Source organism: Eumetopias jubatus, unplaced genomic scaffold (assembly GCF_037043125.1).
Source record: "Eumetopias jubatus isolate StellerSeaLion01/CBP00866 unplaced genomic scaffold, mEumJub1_p1.0 scaffold_13, whole genome shotgun sequence".
Taxonomy (NCBI): domain Eukaryota; kingdom Metazoa; phylum Chordata; class Mammalia; order Carnivora; family Otariidae; genus Eumetopias; species Eumetopias jubatus.
The window spans coordinates 131,552-146,651 of record NW_028274819.1 but is presented as its reverse complement, the minus strand read 5'-3'; the positions used below and the strand labels follow the sequence as shown (position 1 = coordinate 146,651).

Sequence of the window (15,100 nt, the reverse complement as noted above, 5' to 3'; positions counted from 1 at the left end):
AGCCCTCTGCCCTCCTCCCCTGCCCTCCCCACACCAGGGCCAGGAGTGGGGCGGGGGCTCTGCCCACCCCTCATATGGCCAGGACGAAGTCTGACCGTCTTGGGTGGTGTGCTGCTGTGGGTGTGGCCCCCAGGGGACACTTGAGTCTCTGGACCAGTCTCCATGTCAGTCCTGGCTCCCTGCTCCTGCACCGCCGGCCTCCAAACTGCAAGAGGCGCAGAGGGACACTGGCCGCTGTGCTCAGCAGGGCAGGACCCACGTCCCCATCACAGGAGCCCATACAGAGGGCCCGTGAGGTACCCACCTGCCTGAAGACGCACACTATTCAGTTTGGGGGTGGGAAGTCCACACAGGCTGCCTGGAGGAGCACATGGACCCCCACTCAGCTACCCTCCCAGTGTGACACCCTCTACCCCCAGGAGAGGCCCCTTCTGGTGTGATCCAGAGATGGCTTTGGAGCAATGCGTGACCAGCAGAGGGGTCACCACGAGAACAGAACGAGGGAGGCAAAATCTCAGGGCACCTGTGCCCAGTGGTGCTGGGCAACCCCCTCCCTCACCAGGTCCGCTTCATGATTCCAACCTTGGCATCACATCTTAAGGCAACATTTAGGGTTACTTAGCAAGATGTGTCAGTCAGGCGCAGAACGGACAGAATTCCTCACATTCCCCACACCGAGGCCCCGTTAGCACCTTACACTAGTATATGGGTCGTTTGTCACAATTCACGAATCCATACTGGTACGTTAACTGCAGTCTGCTGTGTTTTCAGATTTCCTCACTGTTTATCTAAAGCCCCTTTTCTGGGGCGCCTGGGGGGCTCTGTCAGTGAAGCGTCTGCCTTCGGCTCAGGTCATGATCCCGGGGTCCTGGGATCGAATCCTGTGTCGGGCTCCCTGCTCTGCGGGGAGCCTGCTTCTCCTTCCCTCTGCTGCTCCCCCTGCTCGTGCTCTGTCTCTGACAAATAAACAAACAAACTTACAAAAATAAATAAATAAAGCTCCTTTTCTGCCCCAGGATCCCACCCAGTACTCCCATGACATTCCGCCATCATGTCTGCTCAGCCCCTCTGGGTGGTGACGGCGCCTCAGACTTCCCTTGTTTTGGAAGGCCTGGACAGTTTTGAAGAGGACCGGTCAGGTGTTCTGTAGGATGTCCCCTAGTCAATACCATCTGCTGCTTTCTGTGATTCCATTAGGGTTGCAGGTTTTGGGAGTAAGATCACATCACACCAACATGATCTCTGATGTCCCCTGACTGGGGTGCACCTGTCAGGTGCCCTCCCTACTCTGCTCTTGGGAGGGTCCCTCTGTACAACCAGCACTCAAGGGCTGGGGGGCTGAGCCCCCACTCCTTGACGGGGAGCTCTTACATTTATTTGGAATTCATCTGCTGGGGCAACTTGTCTCTTCTCCCTCACTTACTTACTTGACCATTTACATCAGCATGGACTTGTGGATACGTATTTTATACTTTGGGTTATAATGTGATACTACTTTATGTTTTGTTGCTCAAATCATTCCCGCTTTGGCCACTGGGAGCTCCTTCAGTTGTCTGCTTCATCACAGCTTTGACATAACCCCAACCTTGCGGGATTTTGTTTTTTTCTGAGCTCTTCCTTTCTGGCGCTAGATGGCCCCCAGACCCAGCTGGGCATCTCCTGCCCCAGCCCTGGAATCAGCCTTTTCCCCAGGAGCCCTGGTTCCTTCACTGGAGGACGGTCTGGGGAACCAAGTTCCGGGGGCCAGCGTGCTCCTCGCCACTGGGGCGTCGAAGCTTCTGGGTCCCTCAGCGGACAGACAGAGCCGTGTCCTGACTGTGCATCTACACGAATCTCAACTACGTCCCTGTGCGACCATCTGTGTCGACGTTAAGCTGGTGCTTCCAGCTCCCATCCATCATCCCGTGGAGCATCCTCCCTGATTCCCTGTCACCCCCCACTCCACACTGACACCCCAGGTTCTCAGCCTCCGCCGGCCACTGACTTGGTCCCTCCATTCCAGTGTGCGTGTGCAGCAGAGTCAGAGCTGTTAAGCTGGACCCCTGCGGGAAGCCCCTGCGTCCACGAGAGCCCAGTGCGCGTGTGCACGTGCTTTGCCTTGAGCCTGGCAGACCCCAGCCCCGCCACTGAGGTGGCTTCACACGTGTGTAATACAGTGAGAGTCCTGCACCGTTTGCATTGCTCCCTGGGATTCCCGACATCCTGACTTATTTCCTTTTCTCTGATTTGCATACATTAGGTTTGCTCCCTGTGTTGACTAATGCAAAGGGTCCCGTATCTACCATTACAGTACCGTACAGAGCACTTAAAAAACCCCTCCAATCCCAAGCTCCACACACGGACTCCGCCATCACCCTAGACACCACTGATCTCACCACCACAGGGCAGCACCTTTGCCAGAATGTCACATGGGAACATCACACAGTACATGGCCTTCCCACATGGCTTCTTTCACTTTGTAAAATGTATCTGAGTTTCACCCTCCGTCTTTGTGTTAAAAAAGAGACAGCAGGCCCAAAACAAAGTCACTTGGGCTGAGCCCCAGTCAGCAAACCACAGACTTAACACCCACCTGAAGTGCATTCTCAATCCCAGGAATTCGACCTTTAACCAGTCAGCATGGAATTAGCTGGCCAGTCCTAGGCAGGTAATCCGCCCCACAGACCCCTTCCGTTCCCTTCTCTGCTCCTCATTTCCCTTACCGCCACTCTCCTGTCTTTACAAACCTTTCCTTTTCTGCAGCTTGGCGGAGCTCCTTCTATTGCTGGATGGGAGGCCGTCCAGCCATGAATCACTGAATAAAGCCAACTGTATCTTTAAATTTAGTCGAATTTTGTTATTTTTTTTAAAGATTTTATTTATTTATTTGAGAGAGAGAGAATGAGAGACAGAGAGCACAAGAGGGAAGAGGGTCAGAGGGAGAAGCAGACTCCCTGCTGACCAGGGAGCCCAATGTGGGACTCGATCCCGGGACTCCAGGACCATGACCTGAGCCGAAGGCAGTCACTTAACCAACTGAGCCATCCAGGCGCCCTGAATTTTGTTATTTAACAATGGCTTTGTAGCTCATTTCTTTCTTTTTTTTTTTTTAAGATTTTATTTATTTGACAGACAGAGACACAGTGAGAGGGAACACAAGCAGGGGGAGTGGGAGAGGGAGAAGCTGGCTTCCCGCGGAGCAGGGAGCCCGATGCAGGACTCGATCCCAGGACCCTGGGACCATGACCTGAGCCGGAGGCAGACGCCCAACGACTGAGCCACCCAGATGCCCCTGTAGCTCATTTCTTTTTGCTGCTTAATAATATTTCATGGTCTGGGGGCGCCTGGGTGGCTCAGTTGTTGGGCGTCTGCCTTTGGCTCAGGTCATGGTCCTGGGTTCCTGGGATCGAGCTCCGCATCGGGCTCCCTGCTCAGCGGGAAGCCTGCTTTTCCCTCTCCCACTCCCCCTGCTTGTGTTCCCTCTCTGTCTCTCTGTCAAATAATAAAATAAAATCTTAAAAAAAAAAAATTTCATGGTCTGGATGTACCTGTTTTTGTTTATCCACTCACCTACTCAAGGACATGCTGGCTGCTTCCAAGTTTGGGCAATTATGAATAGAGCTGCTCTAACATCCATTTGCAGGCTTTTGTGTGGACATGAGTTTTCGTTTCATTTGGATAAATACCTAGGAGTCCAATTACTGGACCCCAGGGTAAGAATAAGTTTAATTCTACAAGAGATTGTCAAACTTCTGGTGTTGTAGCTCAAAAGTCACCACCAAACCCAAGGTCACCAGATTTTCTACTGTTTTTTTTTTTTCCAGGAAGTTTTATGGTTTCTTATTTTACACTTAGGTCTACAATCCATTTTCAATGATGGTGAAAAGTCTGTATGCAGCTTCCTTTTGTATAAACATCTAGCTATTCCAGCTCTGTTGGCTGAAAAGACTTTCTCCCCCGAACTGTCTGCACTCCTCTGCCCGCAGCAAGGGGACGGTATTTGTGTGGGTCTGTTCCATTGACTGCCAACACCACGCTGGCCACGTCACTGCCGCCGGTCAGGGAGGCCAGGTGGGGTCATCCCTCCAGCTCTGCTCTTTTTCAGAAGACGAGTACACTGTATTTCCTGCATACTACAGATACGCAAAACACATTCACATCTTACATGTAATAACTTCTTTATGTATCTGTATATACACGCTCATCCATGTATGTCAACATCCCAAGTGTCACCAATGGATAAATGGATCAATAAACTGTGGCCCATCCACAGAGCGGAACACTCCCCAGCAATGAACCTGACCAATCACCGACAGGCACCAAACACGGACGTCACAAGGCCACCATGTCACACGGAAGAAACCAAACACGGTGTGCAGGCTGGGTGACTCGGTGTATATGAAACTGGAGTACACACAAGAGGAACCTACAGGGACAGAAGGCTGGTGTGGGGGACTGTATCTCCACAGACACATGCATCTGGGGAGACTCAGTGAGCTCTAGATATGCGTTGTATTAAATTACTGGACGATAAAGTTGACTTCGGAAAAAAAACCTACTCCCTCAAAATAACAGAATTTGTTAGATCCATAAAAAGAACAATGATATACAAGCTGAAATTGAGAACTTAAGGAAAACAAGCCAATTTTCTAGGTTTTAAATAATGCAGACATTGTTTTTTCTTTCTTTTTAAACAATAAACATAATCTTTAGAAGCACTTTCTTTACACAAAATCTAAGCCTGAGGGCATCAAAATCTCTGACATGATGCGAAGGGGCTGGGCTGGGGGCTGCCCCGAAAGTGCCTGCCTCAGGCAGGCAGGTGTGCTGCGTGGGGGAGGGCTGTGGGCCAGCCCAGGTCTACGGGGCGAGGACGCATCCATACACCCACGAGAATCTCCCTGGAAGCAGCAGCAGAACCACAGATGTGTGAGGACGGAAGCATCACTGGGGCAGTGGAGGCTCCCAGGGATGAGCCAGGAGCAAGTTCTAGGCGCCATGTGCAGAATTATGGGGCCAGGAGGGTAGTTCTTCTCTGTCCCTGACGGAGGCCAAGAGGGACAGGGCCTGTGAGCTAAGATTCCCAGTGCCCCCAGTGCACAGAGCTTCAGAGCAGAGAAGGGTCCAGGAGCCCTCAAATTCCCAACCCCCTCAAGGTCTCCCCTTCAGTGAACTTGCACAGGGGCTGCTGGGGTGAGGGCCCAGGCGTCTCTGCTGCTCACTGCCCCAGCCCCTCACATGCAGGGGCAACTCAGGACAGGGGCCAGTGCAAGATCAAGAGGTGGAACATGCCCACATGGGTCCACAGCTGCTGCCCAGAAACAGCCAACAAGGCCCCTTAACCTCAGGGTCCGGGCTGGAGGGGCTCGCCAGCAGGCACTGGGGAGTAAGAACCAGTGCCCCATGAGGGCCCACCGTTGGTGGCGTTGCGCTCTAACCTGTGACAACTCTTGCCTGGAACTGCTCATCGCTGGCCTAACTTCACAGCCACAGGGGGACACCTCTTGAACATGACCAAGTCCTGCTTTCTGGTGCTCCCTCTGCCCATGTGTGCCCAGCAGATACCAGTGCTGACAAATTCACAGAGAAGGCCACATTCTACTTCGAAACACCCACTAAGCAAACTCAGTCTCACTGTCTCCTGCGTCCACAGGTTCAGTGCCCCTGGTACAGGGACCCACTGCAGTGAGGGCAGCCTCGGGCCACCCAGAGGGGCCAAGCTCCCCCTTCTACTTCTGGACTCCATTACCCACGCGCGTGGCACCGACCGGCTCCCCTCTTGCACCAGCAGGGCACCAAGCAACAGGCAGTGCCTGTGCGGACGTGTTAGACTTGGAAAAAGGAGGAAGACAGTGTGGAAAAGGCGGGAGGGTACCCTGCACAGTGTGCAAGCAGGAGCCAGGGCGTCTTTCCGCTGAGGACAAGGCATGGGTCCCCCTGTGGGAGCAGAGCCCCCACCCCCTGGCTGCAGCCTAGGAGACCAGATGGGGGCTCTGAAGTGCGTGTACACGCAGGCGGCCAGACATATTGCTGAAAGGGAGCACCTGACGTCCCAGCGTCCTAACAGGCTAGACACCCGTGGAGCACACAACGGTGCTCAGGCCACACGCCCAGGCAGACGCTGGCACCCCCACTTCACAAGCCCCGGCCCCACCAACCAAATCCAGCCAGCAGTCTTCCAGCACCACCCTCTGCCTCTGTCCCTGCCCTGGTGCCCCGTGCCACAGAGCAAGTGGGTCAGAGGAGCAATGGGGGTTTCACGGGCCCGAGGAGTCCGCCCAGTACAGAAATCCCACAGCAATCAGTTCTAAAACCAGCTTATCTCCCTCACACACTTCTAACAGTGGCCTCAGAACCCATGGGATTCCGACAAAGAACATGATCTACCAGTTAGTCTATGTCTGGAGATAATACTGAAAAGGCAGTCTACCTGTTTCCTGACCTCAGGATGACATCGTCCACAAGAATACCCGTTTAAAATGTTCAAAAAGCATCAGTATCAACAAAGCTCAAGAATGGTGCTGGCTGATGGGAGAGAATCATCCCTGGCCATCACAAATATCTGTATACCCCCAGATGCCCAAACTCATAGGCTCTGTGATACTGTGATTTATATTAAGAAATATGTATTTCTCCATCCCTGTTTCTGGCACAGAACCCCTAAGACCCTTGGCATTTCTGAAGTGATAAAGGTGTCTTTTGTTATGTTAATGAGGTGACTTTTGGACCCTCAGCTAAGGATGGGGGCTGGCTGCCAGGACAGCCAACCAAGGGACTGGAGGGTCGGTTCTATCCCACCCTCTGACCTCCAGGGATGGCAGCAGGGCTGAAGGTTGAGTTCAATCGCCAAAGGCCAATGAGTCAGTCATGGCTAAGTAATGAAGCCTCCATAAAACCCAAAGGACAAGGTTTTGAGAACTTCTGGGTTGGGGAACACGTGGAGATCCGGGGACAGTGGTGTGCCTGGAACCGCCATGGACATTTCCCCAGACCTCACCCTGGGCATCTCTTCCATCTGGCTGTTCCTGACTTGGATCCTTTAGTAATCAGCTAGGGATCTAGTAAGTAAAATGTTTCCCTGAGTTCTGTGAGCTGCTCTGGTGAATGAACAGAACTGAGAAGTCATGGGAACCTTGGATTTACAGCCACTTGGTCAGAGGCCCAGGTGACAACCCCGACTTGTGACTGGCACCTGAAGTGGGGGAAGGAGGACAGTCTTGCAGGACTGAGCACTCAACCTGCGCAACCTGATGTGGTCTCTGGGCAGATGGTCTCAGGACTGAGCTGAACTGTAGACACTCAGGTGGTGTCCAGAGCATTGCTTGTGGGGTGTGTAGGGAAACCATCCCTCTCATCAGAACCGGTGACCTTTCTGGGTTCCATCCCTGGTGCTGCTGCAGCACATTCTGGTCTGTTACTCGTGCAAATCCCACACAAGCTGCAGGTCCCATGAGAGATGGTACCGTCAAGGGTCCTGGGACAGGTGGATATGAGGCTAAAAAAGGCACACAGCTCCAAGGGGCAGCCTGGGAGAGACGCTTCAGGCATATGCAATGGGGAGGATGGGAGCCCTGCCAGCCTTGGAGTGGAGACTGGCCCCCCGAGCCATGGGCCAGCCTGACAGAGCAAGGACCCACACCCAACTATGCCGGGTGCCTGCACCGCCCAGGCTGGGGGCCTGGTTACCTCTTGGTGTTATAGGCTGTGTCCCGAGGTGTCTCCTCCAGCAGAGTCACGTAGCCAAGCACACAGGTGAGGATGAAGAGCACAGTTAGGGTATGGGCTCGCCTGAAATCCAAACACAAACACAGAATGTGTCAGCTCACAAAGCGTGACTACACCTGTGACACGCAGCCACAGGACAGAGCTCAGCCTTCAACCTCACGCTCAGAAACACTGAGAGTCACCAGCGGGGTGGCTCCTAGCTGGATCTCTGTTTGCTGTGTCAGTCCATCAGTCAAGCGGGAAGAGCCCCAAGGGCTGGAAGGCTCAAGGCTGCTGCTCAAGGACTGACGGGTATGTCTCCCGCCAGTGTCTGCGGCTGGTGGCTATTGTTGAGAGGCTGGGTAGCAGGCAGACATGGCAGTTTTCACTGAGCAGAATATGCCCAGCCTCAGGATTCATGAAGTGACCACATCTGAGAGATTCGAAAGGACAGCCCAAGAAACAAAGAGGTGAGGGAAAGGGACACCGGGACCCAAAGTGAGGAGGCGAGTGTCCCCAGTAGTACCATTTACTCAGAAGACCTGGCAGAGACACGGGCCTGGCCCCTTCCAACCGCCCCCACTCTGGATGAGGAGGCAGGGCTCTCTGACAGCCAGTGGATGCACCTCCCCTGAAACGGGGCCCACAACCGGTCAGGTACGTGGACTACAGGGCAAGCAGCTGACACCAAGACAAGCCTGCAGGCTGCCCCATGTCAGATACCACCCTGGCCCTCTGCATTCTAACAGTTGCTTACAACGGGAGTCGAAGACCCAGACCCCAAATCCAGATAAGCAGAGACTGTCCCTGGAGAGCATGCAACCCATCCAAGCCTCAGGGTCCTCATCTCTACATGAGGATGCTTCCAACCTTGGATGATTCCATTTCCAGCAAAAACACCCTTCAGGAATGAATGTGAACACTCTCCGAGGAGGAATAAGAAGAGAGAGTAAGGAGAGAAGGAAGCCTGCTCTAAGAGGACCACTAACCAAAGTCCTCAGACAGAAAGAAACCAGGCCACCAGGAAGGAATAAAGAGCAACAGAAATGGTAAATGTCTTGTGAAAGAGACCATCCTCCTCACCCATTCTTCAAAACATGCCTAACTACTGAAAGCAGCCATGCTAACACTGTGTGGTGGGGGCCCCCGCAGCCGAGGGAGAGAGGCTGAATGGGTCCGCACGGACTTGATGTGGCAGAGCCAGGAGGCTGGAACTGCAAAAGCCCAGGAGACTCACTGTATCCCTAGGGCAACAGTGGAGATGTAATCAAAACCAACACATCTGCTGAAGTGGAGCACAACCAACCCGGGGCAGAACAGGCGCAGGGGAACAGAAACAGAGACAAAGAATAACATGGCAGACCTAAACGCATCAATAATTGAACGTAAATTACCTAAAACAAGATCTAAACAATGGAGGCTGTTACACACGCAGCACCATGCGGCTGTGAGGAGTCTCAGCCACGTAGGTGAGAGGTGGTCTCCAGAACTCATGCGCCACGTGACCCCATTTACATGGCACTCTCCAGAGGCCAAACTACAATGACAGAGACCAGGCCGGAGGCCGAGGTGAGGTCGTGTTCCATGCCCTGTCTGTGCCAGTGGTTACAGAAACCTGCGTGCACAGAAGCTATGGAACTGTGCAACCTACAAAATCAGATTTACTGTAGGTAACTTAGAAAAGAAACTAGTAAAAATCTCTAAATTGTTATGTATCGACCATTTCTGGTACAAGGTCAGGATCCAGGGAAGTGTGCTGGGAGAGCCCCTGAGCAGAATGCTAGTCCCATGCACCTCCGAGAAGGCATGACCCAGAGACCAGCTCAGAGCAAGAACCCAATTCCCATCCCCAGCAGTTCCAAGAAACAACGGTTTTCTGGAAAGGGCGCACATTTCTGAAGTGACCCTCGACAAAGGATAAGTGCTGAGAGCTGTGATCAGCCTCCTCTCCAAGGGCTTCCCCAGCCGAGAACTCTAAGGGAGGGACAGGTCCGGGGACTCGAGGCCACCAGGCAGGGCAAAGTGCCCACGGCAGGCTTACCAACAGTATGCAGGGTGCACAGGAACATCCGGCAGAGGCATCTGCCCAGGAAAGAGATGGGACCACTGTCCCAGGGGCCCAGCTGTGGGACTGCACAGCCACCGGGCCCAGAGAGTTCTGAGCAGGGCAAGTGTCTATGAGAAAACGATGGGAAGAAGCCCCAGCCTAAGGGAGGAAGTAGAGTAAAATAGGTAAGAGCCCACAAACGGGCATCAGACTCACAGAAGAAAAAAGAAGCTAGTCAATTTGAGGAGAGGTGACCACATGTTCTGGAAGAGACCACAAGGCAAAGGGAATACCTCATTGCCGCTATGTGGGCCAGGACCCATCCACGCTGCTTCAGGGACACCAGCACGCCAAGGTGCCGTGCCTGGGCCAATCCCCCACAGTCCCTCGGGCACCCTGCCACCCCTCCACTGGGTCCTGCGAAGGATCTAAGACACACACAGCACAAGAGGCACCCCTGCAGGTATCCTGCCAGGACCGCATGTCTGGAGCACAGAGGCTAAAATTAAAATGTGAAAGCCTTTTGTCCCGGGTCTTTTTTTTTTTTAAAGATTTTATTTATTTATTTGAGAGAGAGAGAGTGAGAGATAGAGAGCACGAGAGGGAGGAGGGTCAGAGGGAGAAGCAGACTCCCCGCTGAGCAGGGAGCCCGATGTGGGCCTCGATCCCGGGACTCCAGGATCATGACCTGAGCCGAAGGCAGTCGCCCAACCAACTGAGGCACCCAGGTGCCCCCGGGGTCTTTTTTTTTTAAGTAGGCTCCACGTGGAGGAGCGCCTGAACTTCCCTGAGATTAAGACTTGAGCTGAAATCAAGAGTTAGACACTTAAGTGATTGAGCCACCCAGGCGCACCTGTCCTGGGTCTTAAAAAACGACTTCAACCCTCTGGTTCCTTTCCTACTACTTTCCACAAACACTGTAATCTTCCTGTAGTTTCTCTGGGCTAAAACACATCCCTGAAGAGCGTGGGGCGGCTCTGGTCATACATCTTTCCATCCTCCTAAAAACACAAGGGTTATCGGAGAAATAAAAACAACTACTTGTCCCTTGGGATCAATGTTCACACTGTCCTTCAGGCGGTCGCCCCTCACCCTGCAGAAGCAGAATTAGGAATCAGTAGGACTTCCTCTGTCCCATCTGAGGCAGGAAGGAGGCAGACAGTCAAGGACCCGGGGGACAGAGAGGGAGAAGCAGGCTCCGCGCTGAAAAAGGAGCCCAATGTGGGGCTTGATCCCAGGAACCCTGGGACCGTGACCTGAGCCGAAGGCTTAACTGACTGAGCCACCCAGGTGCCCCAGCCCAGTTCTTTAAGGGCAGAACTGTAGGTGCCGACTACCTGCTAACATTAAAATGAAGTAGTGTTTGCATGGTCAGGGCTCGATCCCTGACAGAGCACTTTTAACAAGCAGCTGTGGCAACACAAGTCCCAGGGCAGCATCCAGGAGACATAACTCTGTTAATTCTAATTTTGAGACCATTGCTCAATCCATGGCCTGTGCTTTCCTTCGATTTTTCACTGTAAAGTTTACGTTTTCCACTTTGACATTTTTCCTTGGAGAGGCAATGGGACATAGTGGGAAAAGTCCCCCCCAACCCCGCAAAAGTATGGATTTTATTATCAGGTTTGCAACTGAGTACATTTGTGGTCTTGAGTAACTTTCTTCATCTTTCAGGTTTAATTTCCCCATCTTCAAAATGAGAATAGAAATACTGACTTGCAAGTTTGGTGTAGAAAATAAAAATATTACCTTGTAAGTTTGGTAAACAAAACCAAAACCAAAAATGACTCCCTTGTCTTGCACACAGCATCATTTCCACAAGTGTGGAAACAGAGAGGGCCGTTCAGGACAGCACCCAACACTCCACAGGCAGACCTCCCTAGCTCAACCTCCCTGGTGCCTGGGAAGACAAGTGCCTCCTTTGTTTAGTGGCTAACAGATAACTCAGGGAAGGTTTGGGTGCTGTGATCCAGGCACAGGACAAGAGTGGCCGTAAATCGTGTGACTCTCCAGTCACTCAGCAATGGCAAGGGCGTGTGGACAGCTGGCTCCCTGCCACTACGAGTGGAAAATACCCAGATGTCAGTCCCTCCCTAGAGATGACGACATTCATTATGCCAAGTGGGCAGAAAGGCAGGCCCACTAAACCAATTAGAGAAAACATGAAAGCGTAACTGGCACACTGAGAGCACAAGGAAGCCTCGGCCAGGAAAGGCCAAGGCCAGAGGGCCTGCCCTAGGCATGCCAGAAGTGCTTGAGGCCATGACAGTGACCGCCCGCCCCCCCCAGCCTGCTGACCAACATGACCAAAAAGGTATCAGCTGCTGAGTCAAGTTTCCCAGATGTGGGCAAAGCTGGTAAACCCCTGCCCCACCAGGACTGAGAAAGGCATTTTCCAGAACCTGGGGCATTTACATCCCCTCCGCATGCTCTTGTGGTTACCACAGCGGAGTCCTGGGGATCACTAACAGTGCTCATCCAAGGCTCGGCAGCATAAGATGCATGCACTCCCAGAACATCACAACCATCCCTCCCCTCCTGCCTTAGGAGCTGGTTAGGAAGTGTGGTAATCCAACGGCAATTCACCCAACTTCCATCTCCAGGTGGCAACATTCGGTAGCACCTCTTTAGGACATCTAAGTGTCTCCTAAACCATCTTTAGAAAATGAGAGTTAACACGTCTCTGTGCCATTCCTCTGAGTCTATGGTTCTACACTGCGCCCGGATGTCCCACACTGGAGACCACAACTAGTAGAAGAGGTGGTGTTCTTGCCACTGCAGACCCCAGTAGGCCTCACACCCCCTCCCTGGGGCCTGGTTTCTGGGAGCACAGCTTCAAGCTCCAAGGCACAGGCAAACCCTGAACCCTAATTACATACCCTGTGGCTGACAAGTGGTAACAAAGACACTCAAGTACTACATGGCCCAGTATAACCACCAGCATGGGGCACCTTTTGTGAAAACCCTAAAAATAAGGTTTTGAATCATACAAAAGTTCCTTTGAGTAATTCTGGAACACAAAATAATTTCCACAAATATGTACTTTTAGTCTTTACAGGAATTTTTAACATTCATTATTAAAATTCTCTAAACACAAAATAAAAGTTTTTTAAACCCTAACACAGCAAGTCAGTGAGAAGAGATTCAGAAGGAGGCCAGTGGCTAAGCTCTGCAGGTAAGAAGTAGTTCTCACCAAGCAGGCATCTGGTTACCTGCCTTGAGGAAATGTGAAGCTCCTTCCCCTACACAGGTGAGGGGGAGGCCTGGGATGCAGCAGGAACCTGCAGAGACCACAGACCATATCACCAACCAGCGTCAGGGCACAGCACACGTCACACCTCTGGGGGGAGGCATGAGCCATCCACCAGGAGAGCCACCAGGCAGGCACCTGAAACCTGCCAGCCCCGTCACACTCCCTCCTGGAAAGCCTTCCTGGTCCCCACCAGTCCTCCTCAGAGGTAAGCTCAGCTACAGCAGGTATCTGTGTGTCCAGCTCCCAACTGACAAAGCACCCCTGTGGGCAGGACCTGAGAGGGGTGGGTGCTGGTCTGTGCTTCTAAAGCAATCAGCACGCCTTTCACTGCACTGGTGAGATGTGTTCTCCCTGGCTTCTGCTAGTGCTGCAACCCTCGGCATCCCTTCAGCCAGGACATTTCCTGCCTCCTGAAGCTCCAGGCTTATGCCAGAACCCAAGCTTCTTGTTTAGTTCTCTGCTGAAATCTGCAGAATAGTACCTGGCACCCAGATGGGGCCCCCAAAATATGTGAATGAATAGGAAACAGGAAAAAAGCACAGCCACCACATTTCAGGATGGTACCCTCCCTCCTGCAGTCTGAAGGGGCATGCTGGTGGAGAGGCCTGATCTGCACGTGGCAGGTCTAGCAGCGTCCAAGAGTGCTCCAGGCACTCAGGGGCCACAACTCCCTTGAGAGGGCATGCTGTCCCTCTCCCCCTCCCACTGGCTCCACGACCACCTGAATGCATTATGTCCCCAAGGCAGGACTGGGAGCTATCCCTGTGCAGCAGCTGCGGGCACCCAGAGGGAAGACGCGAATTTTGTCCAGATACAGAGCTGCACCCCTATGAACACCCCCCTCCCTGCACATCTCCTGAGTCTGATAAAAACCAGGACACCCATTCAGCCCCATGTGCCCTCCTCCACAGTTTCTCTCATGGAGCAGCACCTTCCCCTGAAACAGGCAATTACTCCCCTGCCAGGCTCTCCTCCTTCCCTGATCAGATCTTCCGTAACAATCCCATAGTTGGGTTCTCTGAAAAGGTGCTTCCAGGTGGCATTACCCCCTTCGCAGCTGGTGGCCACATCTACTTCGCTCTGTCCCTCCAGGGCCGACCACAGGTCTCAAATGCTGGCACTGTACTGTTTAGCTGGGCAGGAACTGAGCATCCAGCGAAGAAAAACCAAACCCCAACCCTCATGAAGCATGCTTTCTAGTACATGGGGTTTCTCTCTCCTATCAAGGAGGGAAAATAGGCTCGGAAAGGTGAAGGGCTACCCCAAGGTCACAGAGCCCTCTGGCGTAGGAGCCACGCCTGGAACCTCAAATACAGAAGGGCCAAACTCAGCATAAAGCAAGAGCAAGAAGTCTTCCAACGCAGGCTCTGGGAGGGCAGGAGCTGCTCCTGGGGGCCTCTCCCTCCCCGACACCCATTAAGGCAGCCTGGGGGACAGCCTGACCCCGAGGCGGGCTTGGACTCAGTTGTGCAGGGCTCCAAGAGCTGGCTCCGCAAGCAGCAACCGAAAAGAGACCGAGGCTGTATTTGACAAACACCCGCCCAACTCCCGGCACGTGGTAAGGTGTTCGCGCTACTGAACGTCACTGCTACGTGCTCGGCGGTGCAGACCGTCTCCTAAACACAAGCAGCAGACGCTAGAAAAGACGGAACGTGACAGCGCGCACAGGTGAATTTTGGACAGGGAAATCAGGAAGAGCTTTCCGACGTGATTCTAGAGCCTAGTCCTCCCGAGACAGGGGGCAGGGGCCAGAGACGCGGGGCTGGACCACCGCGGGAGGCTGGCCGCGGCGGGGCTGGACAGGGGCCGTCCCGGGGTCTCGCGGGCGTCCCTCCACCCCAGCACCATGCGTCCGCGCCCCTCACGACCCCGGGGGCCCCCCCGCCGGCCCCCGCCCCTCACCAGAAGAAGGTGTTGGTGCCGTCGTCGTAGACCTCGGACTCCGTGCTGCGACGGCCCGCGCCCGGCCCGCTTGCTCGGCCCGTGGCCACGCCGTCCGGCGGCTCCTCCAGCGAGGCCTTGCCCGCGGGCACAGGGGACCCCGGCCGCGGCCCCCCGGCGCCTCTGTGCTCGCCCCTCCGCATGGCGCCCGCCCAGCCGCTCCGCCCCGCGCCTTG

At 53.7% G+C, this 15,100-nt stretch overlaps 1 protein-coding gene across 3 annotated transcripts in view; it reads right to left on the bottom strand.

The window, feature by feature from the left end:
* Positions 1 to 15,100, bottom strand: part of PTDSS2 (phosphatidylserine synthase 2) — a 25,388-nt gene extending 10,288 nt beyond the window's left edge. For 2 of the 3 annotated variants that reach the window (XM_088017774.1, XM_088017773.1), the window contains exons 1-2: positions 14,886 to 15,100; positions 7,666 to 7,767 (exon numbers count right to left, since the gene is read on the bottom strand). In XM_088017774.1, the coding sequence (XP_087873900.1) occupies positions 7,666 to 7,767; positions 14,886 to 15,067 (284 nt within the window). In that variant the 5' untranslated portion in view covers positions 15,068 to 15,100. The remainder of the gene's footprint in view (positions 1 to 7,665; positions 7,768 to 14,885) is intronic. The other variant, XM_028094284.2, reaches the window with a different exon arrangement.